This window comes from Phascolarctos cinereus, unplaced genomic scaffold, assembly GCF_003287225.1.
Source record: "Phascolarctos cinereus isolate Bilbo 61053 unplaced genomic scaffold, phaCin_HiC Scaffold_3;HRSCAF=262, whole genome shotgun sequence".
Lineage (NCBI taxonomy): Eukaryota > Metazoa > Chordata > Mammalia > Diprotodontia > Phascolarctidae > Phascolarctos > Phascolarctos cinereus.
The window spans coordinates 169,787,247-169,808,244 of NW_027555736.1; the positions used below are offsets into that span (position 1 = coordinate 169,787,247).

Consider the following 20,998-nt stretch of genomic DNA (forward strand, 5'->3'; position numbering starts at 1 on the left):
CCCAAAACACACATCTCCCAGCTATATTTTGGGACAGGTGGCACAAACTGGGCTGGCAGGAACCCCACAGAAACCCAGATGGTACCAGCCCCAGAGTGCATGAAAACTGTTTCCTGTAGAGAGAGCCAACTCCTCAGTGCTGTCCAACTGCTGCTTGGTATTTGGTATGGCCATGGGGTTAGTCATGGTGGAGGGAGGGAGAACAAACTGAAGCTAGAGGAAGACCCAGGTGGGAATTCAGGCCCAGGTATCAGGATGGAGCAGTCCTATACCAAGGACCCCAGAGATCTTCCTCAATAATAATAGCTAGCATTGATATGATGGCACTTTTAGGTTTGCAAAGCATTGTACACATATTGTCTCATTTGATCCTCCCAACTACACTGTGAAATGGGTGCTGTTATCCTCATTTTAAAACCAAGGAGGAAACTGAGAATGAGAGAGATTAAGCCAGGGATGGGGACCCTGTGGCCTGGAGGCTACTCGGTCCCCACCCCTGGCATTAAGCAATTTGCCCAAGGGTCACTCAGCTAGTGTCTGAGGCAGGATCTGAACCGGACTCCCAGTCCAGCTTTCACTCTCTCTACTACAACACCCTCAAGGCAGACCAGCACCCTACTTGATTCACCGCAAGATCTGTTGATGCCATTTGGGTTGGCCTAAAAAGAATGGGAGAGTGGGGTGGAGGAACACAGGACATAAGCCTTGGACTCTCTGGGAGAAGCTAGAAAACAAGGAAACAACAATTCTGGCAGATATGAAGGGTGGTATTAAGGGTAATCAGATGGAAAGGATGACTCAAAAAGTCTTCTCCTTCTCCCTCCCATTTAACTCCTAACTCCTCAGGAAGGAGCTTAGAATCTTGAAATGAGACATACTGGGAAAGGAGGAGGCCACCAGACACCGTGGAAATCCAACCAAATAGGACAGCTCCTAAATTAGGGCCATTCACTGCAGCAATCTGAATGAGGGTTTTATTTCTTGAGGTTCTCAGAGACTTTTAAGATGAGATTTGGTCAGTTTCTCCTACCCATTACAATTCCTACATTTGTTGGCAAAGGCCTCTCCAAATGAGTAATGTGTACATCATCGTCCCTGCTAGGAGGAAAAGGAGAAGATCCATGCCTAAGACTTACATGTCCCAAAGAGATTTATTGGTCAGTTTTTATAGTTGGCTCAGATACTAGCTGCATGATCCTGGGGAAGTCACTTAACCCTGTTTGCCTCAGTTTCCTCATCTGTAAAATGAGCCAGAGAAGGAAATAGCAAACCACTTCAGTATCTTTGCCAAGAAAACCTCAAATGAGGTCATGAAGAGTCAGAAATGACTGAAAAACAAAGAGACTCAAAGTGGGGGAATCCTAGTAAAGCTGCCCCCAGGCCCAATATTCTAACTTCCTTATGGGCCCTACTGAACAGCAGGCATGTCCTGATTTAACCACATAATCTGGCTTTAACCACACCTCAGGCCCCCAGACTCAATATAGAGAGTGCCCCTAGCTAGCCACTGCCCCCACATCCAATCCACATATTTGAACAGGTGTGTTCTTATACCCAACCACAATCACATCATCCATTTAGCCCAAGACAGGACCACAATACCTAACTATCCATCTTGATCAGACAGGACCACAATAACTAACCAATCAGAAAGAATCATGACCAGGATGTTTGACAACTGAACCATAGAAGGGACCCCTCCCCTAGTACCTAATCCCTTGAAGAATCCCTCCTGCCTTTTTAATATTCATAATTTTTGTTATGTAATTGCAACTTTACCCTATAAAAAGCTATCTCGCTTTTACTGAAGTTGCTGGTTCCTCTTGGAACCTAGCCCGTTTCTGAAGGGCATCAATCCTCAATAAATGCCTGTACTTGGATTAGAGGTGGTCTGACACTGAATGGTGCAACCATTCTGCCATGACACACCATGCTAAACCACATCAAAACTACAACAAAGGGATGCCCAGTCTTCCAGGCCTGTGTCTTGATTGGAGGGAAGAGCTCCAACTGGATTAAAGCTCCTAATATGGCCTCCCAGATGATATGTCGAGGGGTGTTCCCCTCATTTCTTAGAGGCAACCCTTTTCCAAGGTGGCAACTGGTGGGGAAGCAAGTTATTACTTCTACTTTCAGATCTATACTTTAGGATCTTTGAGCATTGTAATTGCTTGAGAAGGATGGGAAATTCATATATACTGTCTTAAATGCTATGGGGCCATTTGGGCAAACAAATGATACAAGCAAAATATAGTGAGAAGCAATTAAAAATTACAGACTTAAAGGAGTAGAAAATGATTAATAAAAGCAGGAGTAATTATGTAAGTAAATGAATAGTAAATGATTAATAAAAGCAGGGGTAGTACCAGGAGTTCTAGCTCTTCACTACTTGCCCATTGCCAGGATGAAGGTCTTAGACTGTTTCTCAAATAAGAACGAAAAATCCTTCTAGCAGATATACTTAGAGTTTTGTTCCTTGAGTCAAATAAAATGAATCAATTAACCAACAAGCATTTATTAAGTGCGAGGCACAGTGGTAAGCATTGGAGATACAGACAAAGGAAAAATAATACATGCCCTCAAGGAGCTTACACTCTAATGGGGGAGGGGGACAGGAGACAACATACATAGGTATATACAAGATACATAAAGTAGATGGAAAACTGAGATTCCACATTTGAATACTAACAAATTCTACAGAGGAAGGAGAGGCAAAGTAAATTTCTAATACACAAGAATCCCCTAGAATGGGGGGTAAAGGCCTCTATTAGTAATTTAGCTACATTTAATTATGCATGCATGTATAACAAATCAGCAAGCAGTATCAATTGATTTACATTCCCAGAGGAAGGCTAGCACTTGCAGTTACAAAAATTCTAAGAATCAGTCTTTAGGAGGGTCACAACCACCAAACCAGACATTATATAGTGAATAACATTGTAGTTTAACAGACCCTGCAACATCTCCAGGCCTCAGAAGACAGTCTCGTGTCCAGCTCTGGCTCCAACACCTCATAAGTTATATGACCTTACTTAGGCCAGTCACTTTACATCTCAATTTTCTTCACTTGCAAAATAAGGAGTTTGGGTCCCTTCCAATCCTAACATTCTAAGCAAAGCACTTTAATATACTGTGGAAACATGAGCCATCATATCATCCTTATTGATAGGATTTAGTTGGAAGAGACCTTAGAGGTCATCCTGATTTTACAGGTGAGGAAACTGAAGCCCCAGAGATAAGTAAATACACCCAAGGACACCCAGGCAGTATCTATAGGAGCCAGAAATTGTATATACCCAAGCTCTGTCTGATTCAAAACCATGAGCTCTAGCCACTAGCAAAATTAAGTGTTTTCTTTCTTTCCTCCCCCATCCACAGAGGTGAAATGATCTTCCCCACCTTATCCCCTTAAGCTGAAGCAATTCAATTGCAAGCTTCCCTTCCCTCCTCCTTCACTTCTTACCTCAACTCCAGAGGTGATATCACAAGGAAAACCAAAGTGGTGGGTACTGTCCAGTGAGAATCCAGTGGGACAGGAAAGATCCTTGAAAGCCCAAGCAGGAAAGGAAATCATTGCCTCTCTTATTTAGAGAACTCTTTTAGGCCCTACTGGGTCTCCCTGCCTTGCTTTCCCTCCTACATGTTCTATAAATCATTCATTAGACAAATATTTTCATGCCGAATTATATGAAGGTTGATGAGATGCACATATTTCAGAGAAACTCACTTGAAAAGTTGAGGTGTCTTTCATACCAGTTATTTGCTGAACTCTGACCTTTGCTTCTCTGTCCTAGTGACAGGGGTATGTATGTATGTGTATGTTTACTGACTAATTAGTTTGCTCTGGGCACCTAGGTGGCACAGTAGATGGAGCGCCAGGTCTGAAGTCAGGAAGATTCATCTTCTTGAGTTCAAATCTGGACTCAGACACTTACTGTGTGACCCTAGGCAAGTCACTTAACCCTGTTTACCTCAGTTTCCCCATCTCTAAAATGAACTGGAGAAGGAAATTGCAAACCACTCCAGTACCTTTGCTAAGAAAACCCCAAGTGGGGTCAAGAAGAGTCAGACATAACTGAAGAACAAAAGGTATAATGCGGGCCACTTTACGAGGGCTGGGGGAAGATGCTTATGTAGTTCTATGAGATTGTTCAAGTGGCCCGAACACAAACAGAGAGGAATCTCTTCAAACAGTTCCCTCCTATTTCAGATCTCAATTGAGGGACAAAGAGTAGGGCCACTGGGTTATCAAGAAAAAAGGGCAAGGAGTAGCAAAGATGGGAGAAGCCAATGGCAGTGAGGACTGTGCCTGATCTAAGGAAACAATTTTCTCCAATGGATATGGTAAGAGGAGGTAAAAAAGTTTAAATCATTGCTAAAAAGTGTGTAGCTGCCTTTGTTTCTATCCTGAACCATTTATCCCTCAGCCACAGGAACAGGGGAGAAATCACACTCAAAATCAAGTGACTCCACCATGAATCAGCTGTGTAACTTTGGATGAGTCAGTAAATTTCAGTTTCCTTTTCTGTAAAAGGAGTGGTGAGTACATGAATGATACCTGCCACCTCTAAACTTGGTAAAGTCTGGCCCACAATCCCATTTGAGCTTTTCCCCTTTCCTCAATACCAGTCTGATTTCTATCCAAAAGATTTAATAAGCTCACTTCCAGTTTGAGCTGTTTATTTACAAATCAAATTAAGACTCACTCCCACTTACTATAAAGAGAAATTACTGTACTATACTATAATTACTTTAAAGGGAAATGCTATGTTACTATAAAGAGAACTAAGGAAATGACTGGCTTGTAGATCGGTGGGCTGAGTGTGATAGGAATGAATCCCATTTCCCAAAAGGCACATAAAGTCCCATTCAGGGCACAATGTGGGTCAAAGTTTACTTCACTCAGGAGGGTAATGTGGTAAGGAGGGAGGGGGGCCCTAAGAGTGAGCCCAAGTTTCCCATTACATGGAAGACACATGTAAGATGCCAACCAGGATCTAATTTAGGGCAAAGCTGTTTTCACACAGGGTTACTCAGGTGGGAAAAAGTGAGGGTTCAACGGATGAGACCAATTTCCCTATTATATAGAAGGCACATGCATAAGGTCCCATCCCAAGAGGTACAATGCAAAGCTATTTCACAAACACAGTGTGTGTGTTTGGAGGGTGGGGAGAGGGGCTGGTGCAGGGAAGGTGTGGAGTTCCAGTATTCTTGTTGCCATAGCAACACAGGACTCAACTTTACCACCCCTTTGGAACAAAGAATTGAGCTCCTTGGACAAGACAAGACAAGCTCTTCTGGCTCAGTGATCTCACCCTTAGCATCAAGATTCCCAGAGTGAAGAAACTGTCATAGGATGGGGTTTGGGGAGTTAGAGTAAAATGAGGTGGGAAGAGTCCCTTACCAGAACTCCTACTACGCCTCAGGGCTCTTGTCCCAGAGACTTCCATTAACGGCTCTTGATGAGTCAGAATACTTTTTTTTTGGTACATTCTGACCCAAAAGCCACCAGTGACTGGATAAGAATCTAGACCCAGCTCCAATGATTTCTAAATAAGATCCCTTTGGATCCAGCACCATCAAAGACCTCAACATTAACATGCTGAATGGGACAGGGGACAGTCTCGCACAGGTCACTGATTGGGCCTGTGTGTGGCCTGAAAGAAGTGACCATGTGTCTTACCAAAGAAGCCTACCCCCGTCCAGGTTCACTGCTCTCACTCAGCCCACTAGGTTTTCAGACACCCTGGCAAAGCCAACGCTAGATAATCTCATGATGAAATAGCTAAAGGAAGGAACCCCTGCCAAGACTATTCCTCTCCCTGGGAGAAGGTTGGTTTAGTCAGGTTCTCATTCAGAGGTCCTGGGGACAGGTTAAGGCCAGTCAGGGCTGAGATTCTGGGATGATTCCTGAAAAGAAACAGCAGGTTGGCTGAGCTGAACCTAGTAACATACTATATAAACTACTACCCTGGGCAAAGATGCCAGGAGAACTGATGGAGAAAATCCTTTGCAGTCTCTGAATATTCTCAAGTCTGGAAGTTTTCCTCAGGACATTAGTTCTTAGCTGAAGCCCAGGAGAGGCTGTGTGTGAGCAGTGATGAATAGGGGGAAAGATAAGGCATCCTTACCCAGACTCCAAAAATGGGGGGGGGGGGCAGTGGCTTACTCCAACTGTTCTAATATTACTGAGGGCAAGGGGGCACCACCTTGGGGATATGACTTCATCAAGTTAGTGGGGTATGTGACTCCCAGCTTCCCTGGAGTCGGGTAACCCCAGACCCTATACAGAGACAGACTCAGCCTGTCTACAATATAATAGGGTCCAACCCACCGAGCTGAGCCAGGTTTGGGGAAATTCAAGAGCAGGACTTGGTCTCCCACATTCCACTCCTTCCCCTGAACTTCCTGCTGAAAGTAGGTGCTCTGAGCTAGGACGGACTGGTCCCCAGAGGCCAGAGCTGCCTGCAGCTGACTTTCTAGTACATTGCTTTTCAGCTGCTGTAAAAACACATCCATCTTCAGCCCTTCAACATGGGCCCCACTGAGCTCCCACCATAAAGATTCAGTCAGTCTCATCTCACTCCCTGTCACAACTGCAAAAGGTGTGGGTCCTGACTCCAGGGCTCGAAAGGCCATATGCAGAAGGGGCAGGCAACTGGCCCAGTTCTTCCCATGAAGGATGATAAACTCCTCCAACAAATTCTTGAAGGCCTGGTTTGAGTTTCTATCCCTCAGTTCAGCAGGCTGGATATCCCCAGAGATACTGCCCAGCTTGGCCCCCAGCACTAAGCCACAGCTCATCAGGACATGCCTGGCAAACTGAGATCCCTGGGCTGCCTCCAGCCTCGCCGGCAACCCCCATCGGGAAAACACCTGCTGCAGCAGCACCTGGGCCACTGCCATCTGCGTGAAGGACTTCAGTGGGAAAGCTTCCGTCCAGGAGGAATAGGAGTCAGCCACAATCAGCACGTGCCTGTGGCCCTCCTCACTGGCAGGCACAGGCCCAAACACATCAATCTGAAGATTAGACCAGGGCACTGCAGATGTAGAGTTCCACTGGGTCCGCATGCACTTGGATTCCTTGCTTAGGTTGTTTATTGAGGTACAGAACAAGCAACATTTGCAGTAGGCCCTCACCTGCCCATGCATCTTAGGCCACCAGCCTAACATCCTCACCCTCCTGAGAGTCTCTTCTGGGTCAGCGTGGGGACCAGGAGGGACATCATGCACAGAGTAAATCAGATCCTTCCGGATTTGCTCCGGGACAATCCAGACCTTGGGTCTCTTCATCTCTCCGTACATGAGCAGGTTGCACTCCTTAACAAAACTGATTCCAGGTTCAAAAGGTTTGAGGGGTGAATGTCCGGGAAGCTTATGCCCAGCCTGCAGCTGGCAAATGGCTTCTAACAAAACAGCATCGTTCTCCTGCAACACCTGAAGATTTGGCCCATTGCCCAAGGGATTGGCTGCCACTCCAACAGAAGGCATGATATGCCTTGGCAACTTCCACAGTGGTCCCGACCCTTGGGCGCCCTGCTTGGCTAAGGCCTCCACTGTCACACTAAACAGGGCCCCCTTGTAGGAGGCTTTGAAGAGGAAGGGCAAGGTGGGGAGGCTAGAGGCCAGGGAAGTGATGTAGGACAGCAGGGCTGGATGAGGCAATGGGGCCCCATCTGAGGACAGAAAACCACGGGAGTGCCAGAGAGGAAGAAGATCTATAAGGATGTTAAAGAGCCAGCTACAATTAACCAGAAATACCAGAGGAATGCAGGAATGAACAAATCGCTCCAGGCCACAAGCCACAGCAGCCAGGTGGGCATAGGTTGGTGTATGAGGGGAACAAGAGAAAGACAGGGAGAGGGGGGGACTGTCAGGAGACAGGACATACAACCCAAAGCCTGCACACCACTCAGTATCCTGGTAAAAACAATACCCTGAAGTATAAATACATACAAAGGAGGACAAGTCAGAAAAAGGAGGCAGTATTTGGAAAAACTGAGGCAATGAATCAGGTGTGGGCATTGAGACGCCACTGTTACCCAAAGGCCCTGGGAGAAAAGATGTGCCCAAGGTCCTCCTGTCCTTATCCTGTACTAGGAGGGACCATCGGGCCAGCCATGCATCAGAACTCTCTAGACTCTCCCTCCGTTCGGGGTCTGGGGAGTCCCCAGAGGTATAGGAGGCTTCCAGAACAACAGGGACAGACCCAAGAGAGGGGGCAAAACGCCTCACAGCCCAGGCCAGGGCACAGAGGCCACCGCCTCTGCTCAGGGCAGCCTTGCCCTCCTGGGGGAGGAGGGGTTTTGAAGTGTAAGCAATGGGACGCCTCAGCCCTGCCCGTTCCTGTGTCAGGACAGCAGCCAAGGTCTTCTCACTTACTGCCACCTCCAGACGGTAGGGCAACTGGGGGTCAGGAGGGACCAAGGAGAGGGCTGACACCAGAGCCTGCTTCAGGGCCAGGAATGCCTGAGAATGCTCGGGCGTCCACTGCCACTGCGTCTTCTTCTTGAGGAGGCCGTGGAGCGGAGCAATGAGTGAGGAATAGCGGGGGATCACATCTTTGTGGCAACCCATGAACCCCACAAAGAAGGAGAGAGAAGAGAAGCTGGTTGGTACAGTCAGTTGGGCCAAGTGGTCAAGGACCCTTTGGCACGTGGGTTGTCCAGCCCCACCCCAAGGGATATCAAGTTGAGAAGAGCCTCTCCAGGGAGAGAGAGAGGTCTCTGAGGTGTTGTCCTGGAGGCTAAAATACCGGAGGATATCATCTGAAAGGAAGGGGCATTCTTCTCGGAAAACTGTGGACAGGCAAGTGTCTAGAGAGTCTTCCTCCTTGGCCATCAGTTTCTCTACACCCTCTGTCAGCGTCTTCACCTTCCCCTTCTGCTGAGGTCCAGAGCAGCCCCTCTTTAGATGCTTCTTACCTTGAAGCCCCTTAGCCTTTATGGGGAGAAAGGAGGCTTTGGCCAGAGGCTTTGTCTCCCAGACCTTCAGAAAGTTGCTAACAGCCAACTCCAACCTGCAAAGAGAGAAAAGAGTGGGACAGGCAGGGTAAGGGAGACGGGAGAGAGAAAGAGGAAGAATAGCTACCACCCAGAAGAGTCATCCTTAGAAAAATGATGAAAAAAACACAGCAAAAAAAAAAAGAAAGAAAAAAACACAACAATCTCCTATTTCATCCTCAAGCATCACCAAGATGTAACAAAGTAGCTCCCTACACCATGTAATCTGAGATACACCACACTCCTGCCCCTAAAATACTCCACTGACATCTTCTCTCACAGTGCCTGAAATCTTACCACCAGAAATACATTCCTTTGGCTCCTGTAGTCTTTAAATGCTACTATTTTGAGGAGGATTATACCTTAACCTTACTATTAATTGGTTTGGTTGATTATTAACTGCTATGTAATATCTAGTATTACAATTAACTATTAATAGTTTGGCAGGTATTAGTTGAGAGCAAGCTGGAAACAGAGTTTTTCAGGAATAAGTCAATAATTCAGGGAGTGGTATGGAGAAGGTAGAAAAAGAATATGAGAAGAGGCTGCAAAAGAATAATAGCTAGCATTTGCTTGGTGCTTTAAGGTTTACAAAGTATTTTTGCATAAATTATCTCATTTTATCCTCACAACAATCCTGTGAGGCTAAGTCCTACTATTATTCCTATTTCACATATAAGTAAACTGAGGCACAGAAAAGTGAAATGACTTCATCAAAATCTCACAGCTATATAGTCTCTGAAGCAGAATTTCCACTCAGGTATCTCTAATTTTTGTTTTGTTTGTTTTTAGGCAATTGGGGTTAAGTGACTTGCCCAGGGTCACACAGCTAGTAAGTGTCAAGTCTTCGGTCTGAGGTCAATTTGAACTCAGGTCCTCCTGATTTCAAGGCCGGTGCTCTATCCACTGCGCCACCTAGCTGCCCCGGGTATCTCTAATTTAAACTCCAGTATTCTATCCACTGTGCCCGCATAAGCCATCTTATCTATTCTAACATATTGCTAAGGGCCAACCCTGACTATCATCCCAGTGGGTTGTGGCAGGTAGCCCATGTAGGTCAGCTGAGTCTTTAAAGGGTCTGACGTGATCAGATGCAGAGGCCTAATGGATATTTAGGTTTAGATAAATGGACAGTCATTCCCTCATTCTGACACACGGGGGCAGAATCTGCTCAATTTATGCTACCTCTGTGAGGCATTCCCTTTATAGAGTGTCTTAATTCATTAAAGGAGTTAGAAACAATGGCAGAAAGAGGGAGAGAAGGGTTGTCCAGGCAAGAGGAATCAGTTACCCATCTGTTCTCCTCAGGAATGTGTCCAGGGTGGGGCCATCCCGCCCCAATGGGTCATCCGGAACCATGAAGATATTCCCCACAAAAGTGAAAGGCAGCAGACTAGGTAAGAGAGAGGAGGAGGACAAGTCACATGAGTATCCCTTTCCATACTCCCTAGAAGGGACAAGGGGAGGAGGAAAGGAATAAGCATTTACTAAATGCTTACTATGTGCCAAGCTCTTTACAAATATTATCTCATTTGATTCCTGGGGAACAAGGAGTCAGCCCAAAACTTACCCAGGATCCCCAGGCCTACCTAGGTTTGGCTTAAGTGCTTTGTCAGATCCTGCTAAAACCCAACAGCTCATCTCACAGGGGTTGATAAGATACAGGTCCTCTTCTCTAGAGGGTCTCTTTCCTCTTTTTCCTCTTCTCCTCCTCTTCCTTACCCTGTCCCCCAACCCAAATCCCACAGGGACTAAAACAGAGCCTCTGTGTCTGGCAGGAGGGAAAAGTCCCTAATCCTGACCACAGGGTCAGGTTCCCCCTGGAGCATTACCCTTACCGTTCTCTAATGATCCCTATCCATTTCTTTGATTCGTCCACCAAATCCCGGAACTGATCGTTGGTGACAATGACCCCATCTGTTTCCTCTGATAGCTTCACCATAAACCTGCCCAAGGTTGGGATAGAGAGAAACCAAGTCATCAGTTGGAATCAGGGAAACTTCCTCAATACCATGCTGATTGAGTTCGCTGTAAACGACCTACTAAGATCCTACTGAGGAGGACCTACTAAGGAAATATTCCAACAATCTCACACTGAGGCATGCTGGAGAAACAATAACTGACATTTCTATAACACTTAAAAATCCACCAAGTGCTTTCCTCATACTTAGAGCCTGTTAAACAAAGCCTAGATTCATTTCAATATCCAGTTTGCAGTTTCTATGACCTTTCTTATAATGTGTGTAAGGCTATGTTTGCTACTTAGAATCTTGTAACTGCACACTAATACTCAGTTGGTGGAGCTTGTGACAGGTGAAATCTGAAATAACTGAGGGAACAAAGGTTTCATCTTCTAAACATATCGATTTATTAAGTAATACATGCCAATTGCATAACAAATCTGGGACCTGGCATCCTCAGCTTGGCACTGAACCCCAAATACAGGGGTAGACAGATTTTTATGCATTAAAATAAAACAACAGGATACAAACCAGGATAAAAAAAATGAGATAACCTGATTTCTAATTGGAGGAAAGATAAGGGACTTCCTAAGTTGGGAGGGGGAGAATGAACAAGTTCAGTTCCCTGAAATCCCCCCTTCTCTCCCCCCCAAGTGTCTGTATTCAATCAAAGAACAAGGAAACAGTAACTGACTGATCATTACAGGGCCAGTGTTCAGATAAAACATATGGGTTGCTTGACATATACAATTGTGAGAAAATTGCTTGCATCAGTCTTTGGATATGGCTAGATTTCTGGTCAGCATAACCTAGGTCTTTAGTTAAGGGTCTCTAAGCAACAGGTAGAGATGGTCCAGTTTCCAGCCATGCAAGGCTAAATTCAAACAATGCAATCAGGTTTTTTCACAAGACAGAAATTGAATGGAATTCAATAACTGAATAGAAAGGGAACTGAACTAGATCCGGAATGAAGTCACAAGATGGAGTCAGTGTGGTTCACTCAACTCCCACAATTCCCACAAGCTGTGACTTGCTCTAACCATTCTTGGAAATACTTTGAAATTAGGCTAAGAAAATGACTACCACATCTATAACACTGACCCAGAGATCTCCCTGCTAGGCATATACTCCAAGGAGGTCAATGATAAAAAGATAAAAAGAAAGGTCAATGTATGGAATACCATAAATACCAATATTTACAGCAGCACCTTCAATAGAAATAAAGTAAAAATAATTTGCATAGCATACATAACATTTTACATAAGGATGCCCATGGACAGAGAAATAGCTAAATAGTCATATCCCAGAGGGAAAAAAAGCTAAACACATCCTCAGAGAGCCCTTGTTCTTCATCTGAGAGAATGACCCAAGCCTACCATCTTGGAAAAGGCCATGCTAATTAAACGCAGAACTCCTAAAAACGCACTGGCATATTAGCTGGTTATTAGTTCATATACCTATGCACTTTTACTGACACATTGCTTTCTTTTGCTTTCATCACTAAAACCAGCAGAAAAGATCTCCCACTCCCAATTTCCCCAATTATAATGTCACAGGTAAGTCTCCACCTGGGCCTAAGCAGCCTCATAGTGCCTGGAATCATAAACAAGACCCTCTACATCCCTACTGTTCACCAACACTTGCTGCCTTACCAATCACCATCTTGGAACTTCCAAAAAGGAGAGAACATTTCTATCATACTTCAGAGATAGGATTTTGCTTGAACAAAAGGGGAAAGCTGAGAAGCCGTCCTGGTAGCTGCCACACCAGCACACCAATCTAGAAAGAGACTGGGAGAACTAAACAGTGACTCCCATCTGCAGCTGGCTCTAAAAAAAAATCCTATCTTTTTTGGCCACATGTCTTATGTGTTAGGTTTTCTCCTTTTTTCCCTTCCCTAATGAGGATGCTGAGTTATCAAATAATTGCTCATTTGAGGGGCCTTTGTTGCAAAATGAGGGAATTGAAATGTTTAGAAGAAATTGATCTAGCTTCCTAATTTTTAAATTCCTCCAATTGCTTCAGTAAATGGCCTTAATTTGCCTCATAAACCAATGGGGCAATTTTTTGCTATTACTGTTGGGTAAGTTGGGGGGTTTTTTTGGTTAAGTTCTGTGATTTCTGGGGTCAGAAATATCTGAGTGCAAATCCAACCTCAGACACTTAACAGCTGTGTGACCCTAGCCAAGTCACTTGGCCTGTCTGCCTCAGCTTCCTCATCTGCAAAATGAGAACAATAGCAGTATCTTATCTCCCAAGGTAGTTGTGAGGATAAAAAGATATAATACCTGTAAAGTGCTTCACAAACCTTAAAGCACTATATAAATGCTAGAAGTAGTAGTTGTTGTTTCACCAGTATCAGGAATTTCACGGTGTGGAACTAATTCTTCTACTTTAAGCTGGTTGACAGAGGGCATTCAGAGGCTAAAATGATTTGTCCATGGTCACATAGCTATTATGTCAGAAGTTAGCACCTGAAAACCCAGATCTTCCTTACTCCAAGACCAGACTTCTATCTATTCCTACCCCTCAACCCCCAACCCCCGCCAAGGTAACACACATCTAGAAAGCTATAAAAGAAGCTCAGTCCTAACAAACTTAACTTCACCCAGTGGACTAACACGTTCTCCTTCCCTCATGGCTCTAAAGAAGTAAGTCTCCTGGTCCAGCCTCTACCTCTGACCTTTTGATCTCAAACCTTCCCATCTCCTCCAAAACCTTGTTCCATCTATCATCCTATCTCTTTTACATCTTTGCTATCCTTGAGATAAGTGGTACAAGTATTTTCATCCCCCGTTTTATACTGAGGTTCAAAGAGTTGAAATGACTTGCCCAAGGTCAACACAACTAATAAGGACCAAAGCCAGGACTTGACTCAGGTCTCCTGCCTTAAAATACAATGTTCTTTCAACTAGAACATGGGACCGGTGCTTCTAATTCTGTTTTCTCTTTCAACCCAAGGCACTACTGGACCCATTTAAGTCTACCACTGACTCTTCCATACAGAGTTATGCCATCCCTCTCCCTCCACCCACTTCTCCATCTCTAGAAATTCTCCTCTATATACCACCACAACCATGACCCCACCCACAAGCATAGTTTAGATATTTACTAACAGCCAAGTGCCTTAAGATAATCTGAGACTGGGGCAGCTAGGTGGCACAGTGGATAGAGCACTGGCCCTGGATTCAGGAGGACTTGAGTTCAAATCTGGCCTCAGACACATAACACTTAGTAGCTGTGTGACCCTGGGCAAGTCACTTAACCCCCCACTGCCTAGCCAAAAAAAAAAAAAAGATAATCTGAGACTAATAGCCCCAGAGCAGTTAGATATATTGTGGGAAGGTATTTTCCAAGCCACTTACACACACACACACACACACACACATACAGCCTCCATTTAGGAATGTGATCCCAAAAAGAGCAGCACACTATCTCCCCATGTATGGGGAGTTGGGACCTGACAAGTTGCTGTGTGGAAACCTATAAAAGAAGCTCAACAGAAACTATGTTAACTCTATGCAGACAGCTCACATGTTCTCCCCTATTTTCCTTCTCCAAAGAAGAGGTGACTTCTTTTCTCATCAAGACTAAAGCCTCTACCTGTGCCCTTGAAGGGGAAGGTAATAAGCATTTCTATAACACCTACTACATGCCAGGCACTGTGCTAAGCGCTTTACAAATATCATCTCATTTGATCCTTAAAATTACACTAGATGTTGTTACTTTAATTTCCATTTTACAGCTGAGGAAACTGAGGCAGAGAGAGGCTAAGAGATTGTCCAGGGTCACACAGGTATCTGAATAAAGACATGAACTCAGGTCTTCCTGACTTTGGGCCCAGGCTCTATCCACTACTGCACCACCTAGCTGTGAGATGTTTGAAAAGTTCGGGAGACCTAGTTTCTGAGTAATCAATCATTTTTAATAATAATAGTAGCATGTTATTAATAAAAGAGATTGGTGGCACTCTCAAATGCCAAAAACCCTCCTAGTGGTAGGCTCACAACTTATATGCCCTTGTAAAAGTGGGTGTTCCTGAGGGTGGCAAGGATCTCTAATTAGTTAACAATTACTGAAAAAATGAATATGATGAGATGCGGGTTCATTCTAATGAGAGCCTTGGATCATGAAAGTCTTATGAGATTTGTCTGTATACATATCAAAGTGGGAATCCCCTTCGACCCCAGACCTGTCTGACCAAACCCGATGAACAGGAATTCACCAATTTTCTCAGCCTGGTTAGGTACATTTTTCCCAATATTTCCTACAATGGTTGATCGATGGATATGGAAGACAAAAAAGGAAAAACCTTGGTCCTAATTCAATAATTAGTTACTAAATGCAATAAAGAAATAATCATTTCTCTCAGCTGCTTTCATCCCAATCCTTCCTATTTCTTTTGAGACTTTTCTCTATCCCTTTTTCTGTCTGAAATATATTCATTATGTCACTTTAATGATTTTTTTCCCACAACTAAACTCATCTCTCCTATCCTGCTAAGAAAAAAAACCAGTCTCCCTCAACTGTCCTTCACAATAGAGTTAATGCTATCATCCCATTTCATGCTTTGCTTCCACTGCTAAATGTTTTTTATTTTATTTTTATTCTGAACTTCACAACAAATAAAATGAGGTTTCCAACAAAGAACAGAAAAGAAAAAGAGGATTGTCCATGAAACTGCAGGTCTCCATTATACATAGCTTGTTTTTCTTTTAAAATAATGTAATAATTATATGTATTTTAATGATACAATAAATTCAGCCTGTAGCTTTCAAAGTTGTCCTGCCTATTTGATTCTTTCTGGGCTTTCTTCTGTCTCTTTTGTGCATCTTTAAGATATCTCAATGACTCTTTTTATTTGTTTCCTTATACCTATCCTCTCCCCTTCTATACTACCCTCCCCCCCCAACTCCTTGTTATAAGATTAGGCCTGGCGGTCTTAAGACTACCATGATAATCTCCCTTAAGGAGACTATAGCTCATAGAATCTATTCATGGAAAAATGCAGGCAGGCGATAATACTTTTTAAGATTAGTGTAGCTGTGTATCCAAAATCATATATTTCTGACAATTTGCTTGCTTTTCTCCCTGCACCTATGTATCTAAAAACTCCCCTATGTATCCCAAACCCTGACATGCAAAATGGCCAGCTTCAAGTGGCCACCAAAATCAGGGTATAAGTATTCCACTCTTAGTCCCACCTTTAGAGGGACACTTTGGAGCATGACTTTCAAGCTGAATGGGCTGCTGTGCTTCCCAATGCAGCACCACTCTAATGTGAGTTACACTCTCTGTGTCTGAGTTATATATTAGGTTCCCTTTCTTCCTCTCCCTTTTCCCCTTTTAACCATTACTTGCCAATAAAGTTTTGCATTGAATGTTTTACATGTTATTCTCAGCCTTCAAACACATTAAGGGGCTGTTTTCCTCAGCGTCTTTGGCTGATTCATGGGCCTCCCTTTACACATAAACTGGATACGTGGACAAGGACTTAACCTTTTAATAGCTGCACCTAACCTGGGGGAGCACGGCACTATGAGCCCAAATGTACAAAACAAGGATCAACAGAGGAACCCTGTGTCTTCCCAGGAGGGACTCCTTAATATAGAGGATTGTCACAAAACACTCCTCCATGGGGAAAAAGAAAAGAAAAAGTCCTTGTGTAACAAATGTCACTGCCAAACTCTTTGACAAAGCCATCTACACTCATTGCTTCCATTTCCCTCATCAATTCAATTATGACCTAGCTTTCGTTCCCTTAAAAGTTTCTAGCAACCTCCTACTCAACAAATTCAATGGCCTTTTCTAAGCCCTCATCTTCCTTCAATTCTGTATAGCTTTTGTTAGAAAGCTGGAAATACTCTGCTCCTCTAGTTTCTGATAGTCATGCTTCTGGATCTCCTGTTACCTCTCTGACCACTTCTTCTAGGGCTCCTTTTACTTTCTTGCTCCCTTATTATGGGCAATGCTCGAGCATCTGTCACTAGTCATCTCCTCCTCTCTCTTCTTTTCCTCTACCCTAACCCTTGGTGATCTCATCCACTCTTACAGTTTCAACCATCACTTCTCTTTGTAGATAATTCCCAGATCTAGTATCTTTCTTGATGTGTAATTAGCACTAGGCCTTTTATCCATCCCTGACTTCTCTCCCCAGCTTTAGATCTCATTTCCAACTGCCTACAAGATATTCCACTGACATCTCAAGCTTAGCAACATCTTTTCCCATAAGTGTGCTCCTCTTTGGAGAAGGAAATGGCAAACCACTATAGTGTCTGTGCCAAGAAAACCCCAAATGGGGTCATGAAGAGTCAGAAACGACTGAAACAACTGAACAACCACCAAAGCACTCCCCTTACTGTTTTCAATGGTACCACCATTCTTCTAATCAACCATATTTACATTCTTGGAGTCGTCTTTCACCCTTTCTTACTCGTTCTTTCTTCTAAGGAATATCTTATCAGTCACCACGTGCTATAAATTTCACCTCTTTGTCAGAGCCTAGTACTATGACTAGCATATAGTAGGCCTTTAATCAATACTTACTGATTGATTGATCTTTGCTGTATCTTTCAAATCCATTTCTTCTTACTATCTCTATTGCTACAACCCTAGCTCAGGACCTCTTTCCTTTTACCTAAGCTATTATAATAACATATACATTTCCCCACCTCTCATTTGTCCTCCCCTAACTTATCCACATAACTACTTACTGCCAAATTAATATTCCTGGTATACCACCCTGATTATATTACTTATTTATGCAGAAACCTTCAGTGATTCTTTACTGCCTATAGAATAAAATCCAAATCTTTAGGCCAGCCTTTAAGGTGACTCCAATCTATCTTTCCAAATTTATTCTGCCTGCTCCATTCTCACTCTTCCCACCCACCCTGTCCCCATCACATATTTTTCTCAGACAACCATGGACTACTTTGCTGTCCCCTACATACTTCCCATCCTACTTTTGCTCATTTCGGGTAATCATACCAGGAATGCACTCTCCTTCCCCAGTTCTAACTGTCCTCCAAGATTTGGGTTTCAAATGCCACTTCTTTCATGAAATCTTCCCTAATCAGTATCTCCTCTTCCCCTCAGTTAAAATTTTTTCATTTAATTTCACAGCACTTTTTCCTTCCATTAAGCACTTCATGTGTTCTAACTTTTGTTAGATTTGTCAGATTTGAAACTCCTTGAAGGTAGGCATCTTGAATCTCCTCCCTGATTCTTAGCACTGGGGCTCTGCACAGAAGAGGACCTTAATGAACATTTTCTGAAGAAATGAACAAATGGAAAAATCTATTCTCACTCTATAGATTCCAAAGTCAGTCTTTGGTTTCAGACACATAATGAAATTCCCTTTGTAAACCTTCCCCCATCTCCCTTTCCCTTCACTAGTTTCCCCTCCTATCTTCCACAGACACTATCTCCAGGGTCTTTTCTTTTTCTCAGAGTTGTCTAGGTACTAGATCCCAAGATACCAACCTTAGACCCTACCCCGAACCCAACCACCCCTATATCTTTCTCCAAAGAGGTTCAAGAACTGAAGATGGTAGAAATCCCTCTTCCAATATAGTAAAGCAGTACAGAAATGTGAGCAACTAAAGCCTACAAAGTATTTTTCTCATAAAGATCTTGGGAGGTGGGTGGTTCAGTATTATCATCCCCCTTTTACAGATGATAAAACTTGAGTCCCCAAGGAATGAGTCACCTACAGGTCTCACGGGGATTAAGCTTTAGAACTAGGGTTCAAACTCTACATCTAAAACCTTATTATACACCACATTGCCCTGTGTGGAAAGAATGTGTTACCTGTCATCATAGGAGGTGACCCTCTTGCCATCCACGAATCGGGAAGGGGTGATGGAGAGCAGGCTGAGAGAATGTAGCTTCGTCAAGTAGTGACCCTCTGGGGGAAGGGAGAGGGGTTGGTGGGGTCAATGCCAGATGAAAGAGGCAAGGGGGGAAATGGGGGTGAGAAAGTCAAAGCTGGGTTAAAGAAAGCAGAAGGGGAGACGAACGAATGAAGAGGTAGATACAGTACAAGGTCAGGCGGAAGAGGGAGGCCACAAGAAAGGGAAAGGATGAGAATTAATGGAAGTTCAAAGGCTGTACTTGCCCCTCACCTCTCACCCTACTGTTCTTCCTCAGCCTCCAATTGGGGACAAAAACGGTGATCTCTCGATGCCCTCTGTCCCAGAAATATTGTACAGCCAGAGCAATACCCCTGCAGGAGAAGAAGTGCTGGAGGCCATGGCTGAAGGGAGAGGAAAGAAAGAGTGGTCAGGGAAGGAAGGAGAAAGTAATATCATATCCTTACAGCACAAGTCACAGGAGACAAGACAAAGCATAGCCCTATACTGGCCCCTGGGGATGTCCCTGTAACACTCATACACCTCCTCCCACATACCTAGGGTATAACAAATCAGGGCAATTTCAATTTGGACCACCACCTGCCAGACGACCAATTCATCACCCTCGTGTTAAGGAGTCACTTAGAAGTCACTAAAAAGGAACTTATCACCAAAGATCTGGGCCTGGCTTCCTAACACCCTTGTCCCCTTCCTTCCATCATAATAATAATGGCACACTTGCAAAGCACTAAATTAGGTCTGCAAAGAGTTTTTTTTACTCATAATCCTATATAGCAAGTATCGTTTTCCTCATCTTACAGAGAGGGAAACAGAATCAGAAAGGTTCTGCGATATCTAAATAAATGTTAGCCTCAGGATTTGAACCAGAGTCTGGGCTGACTCCAAGTCCAGTACTTTCCACTCTACCACATGGCTATCCTATATATTGAACATCTACTGAATATAAGACATTATGCTGGATAATATGGAATACACATACATACATACATATACATACATATATATATATATATATACATACACACACACACCCCTATATGTATATACACACAATACACATATACACATAAACATATATGTATAATTTGGGGGAAGGCAACTGGGGTTAAGTGACTTGCCCAGGGTCACACAGCTAATAAGTGTCTGAGGCCCAATTTGTCCTCCTGACTCCAGGGCCAGTGCTCTATCCAGTACACCACCTAGCTGCCTATATATGTGTATGTATATACATATATATATACATATATATATATATATATATATATATATATATATATGTATATACGTACACATATATATACATATATATATATACACACACACACATATACATACATATGTATATATTACTCTGCTCTCAAGGGGCTCACAGTCCAGTAAGGGAAATAACTTAATTACACGAAGAGCTATGACACAAGGCAGTCATGACAAGTGAGCGGTATAGACAAAAAGTACTATGTATTCAAAGGAGGGAGATCACCCTCTAGAACTGGGGTGGTCAGGGAAGATTTCAAAATAAATACGAGAATTGAACTTGCCTTAAAGTAAGTATCAGGGCCTACCCTGGTATTCAAGGTCCTCCACAATCTAATTACAGCCTCCCTTTCCAGACATTTTACCTGATCCCCTCTGTGCTACACAGCCAAGCTTTCCATCTCACTCTTTCCCACCTCAGCACTTTTGCTCACCCTGTTCCCTACACCTAGAAAGCCCTCCCTCCATCTCTATCCACTGAAATCATACCTTTCATTCAACATCCAAAACTGCACAGTCTAATGGGAAAGTACTGGCTTTGGAATCAAAGGATCTGGATTCCAATTTTCCCTCTCTAACTTACTACATGGAGGCAAGTCAACTGAATTTTTTGGACTTCAGTTTTATCATCTATAAAATAAACAAACTGGATTAGTGGATCTCTAAGGTCCTTTCCAGGCAGCTATGTGGCACAGTGAATGGAGCACTGGGCTTAGAATCAGGAAGACTCATCTTCAAGAGTTCGAATCCGGCCTCACACTTAGCAGTTGTGCAATTGTGGACAAGTCACCCTTGTTTGCCTCAATTTCCTCAACTATAAAGTAGTGATGATAGTAGCACCTGCTTTTTTTGTTAGGATTAAATGAGACAATATTTGTAAAACACTTAGCACAGTGCCTGACACATA

At 43.6% G+C, this 20,998-nt stretch overlaps 1 protein-coding gene across 2 annotated transcripts in view; it reads right to left on the reverse strand.

Annotated features, from left to right (window-relative positions):
* Positions 1-2,499: 2,499 nt before the first annotated feature.
* NYNRIN (NYN domain and retroviral integrase containing) overlaps positions 2,500-20,998 on the reverse strand; it is a 41,227-nt gene continuing 22,728 nt past the window's right edge. For both annotated transcript variants that reach the window (XM_020972172.2, XM_020972107.2), the window contains exons 4-8: positions 19,090-19,220; positions 18,776-18,872; positions 10,841-10,948; positions 10,294-10,395; positions 2,500-9,019 (exon numbers count right to left, since the gene is read on the reverse strand). In XM_020972172.2, the coding sequence (XP_020827831.1) occupies positions 6,166-9,019; positions 10,294-10,395; positions 10,841-10,948; positions 18,776-18,872; positions 19,090-19,220 (3,292 nt within the window). In that variant the 3' untranslated portion in view covers positions 2,500-6,165. The remainder of the gene's footprint in view (positions 9,020-10,293; positions 10,396-10,840; positions 10,949-18,775; positions 18,873-19,089; positions 19,221-20,998) is intronic.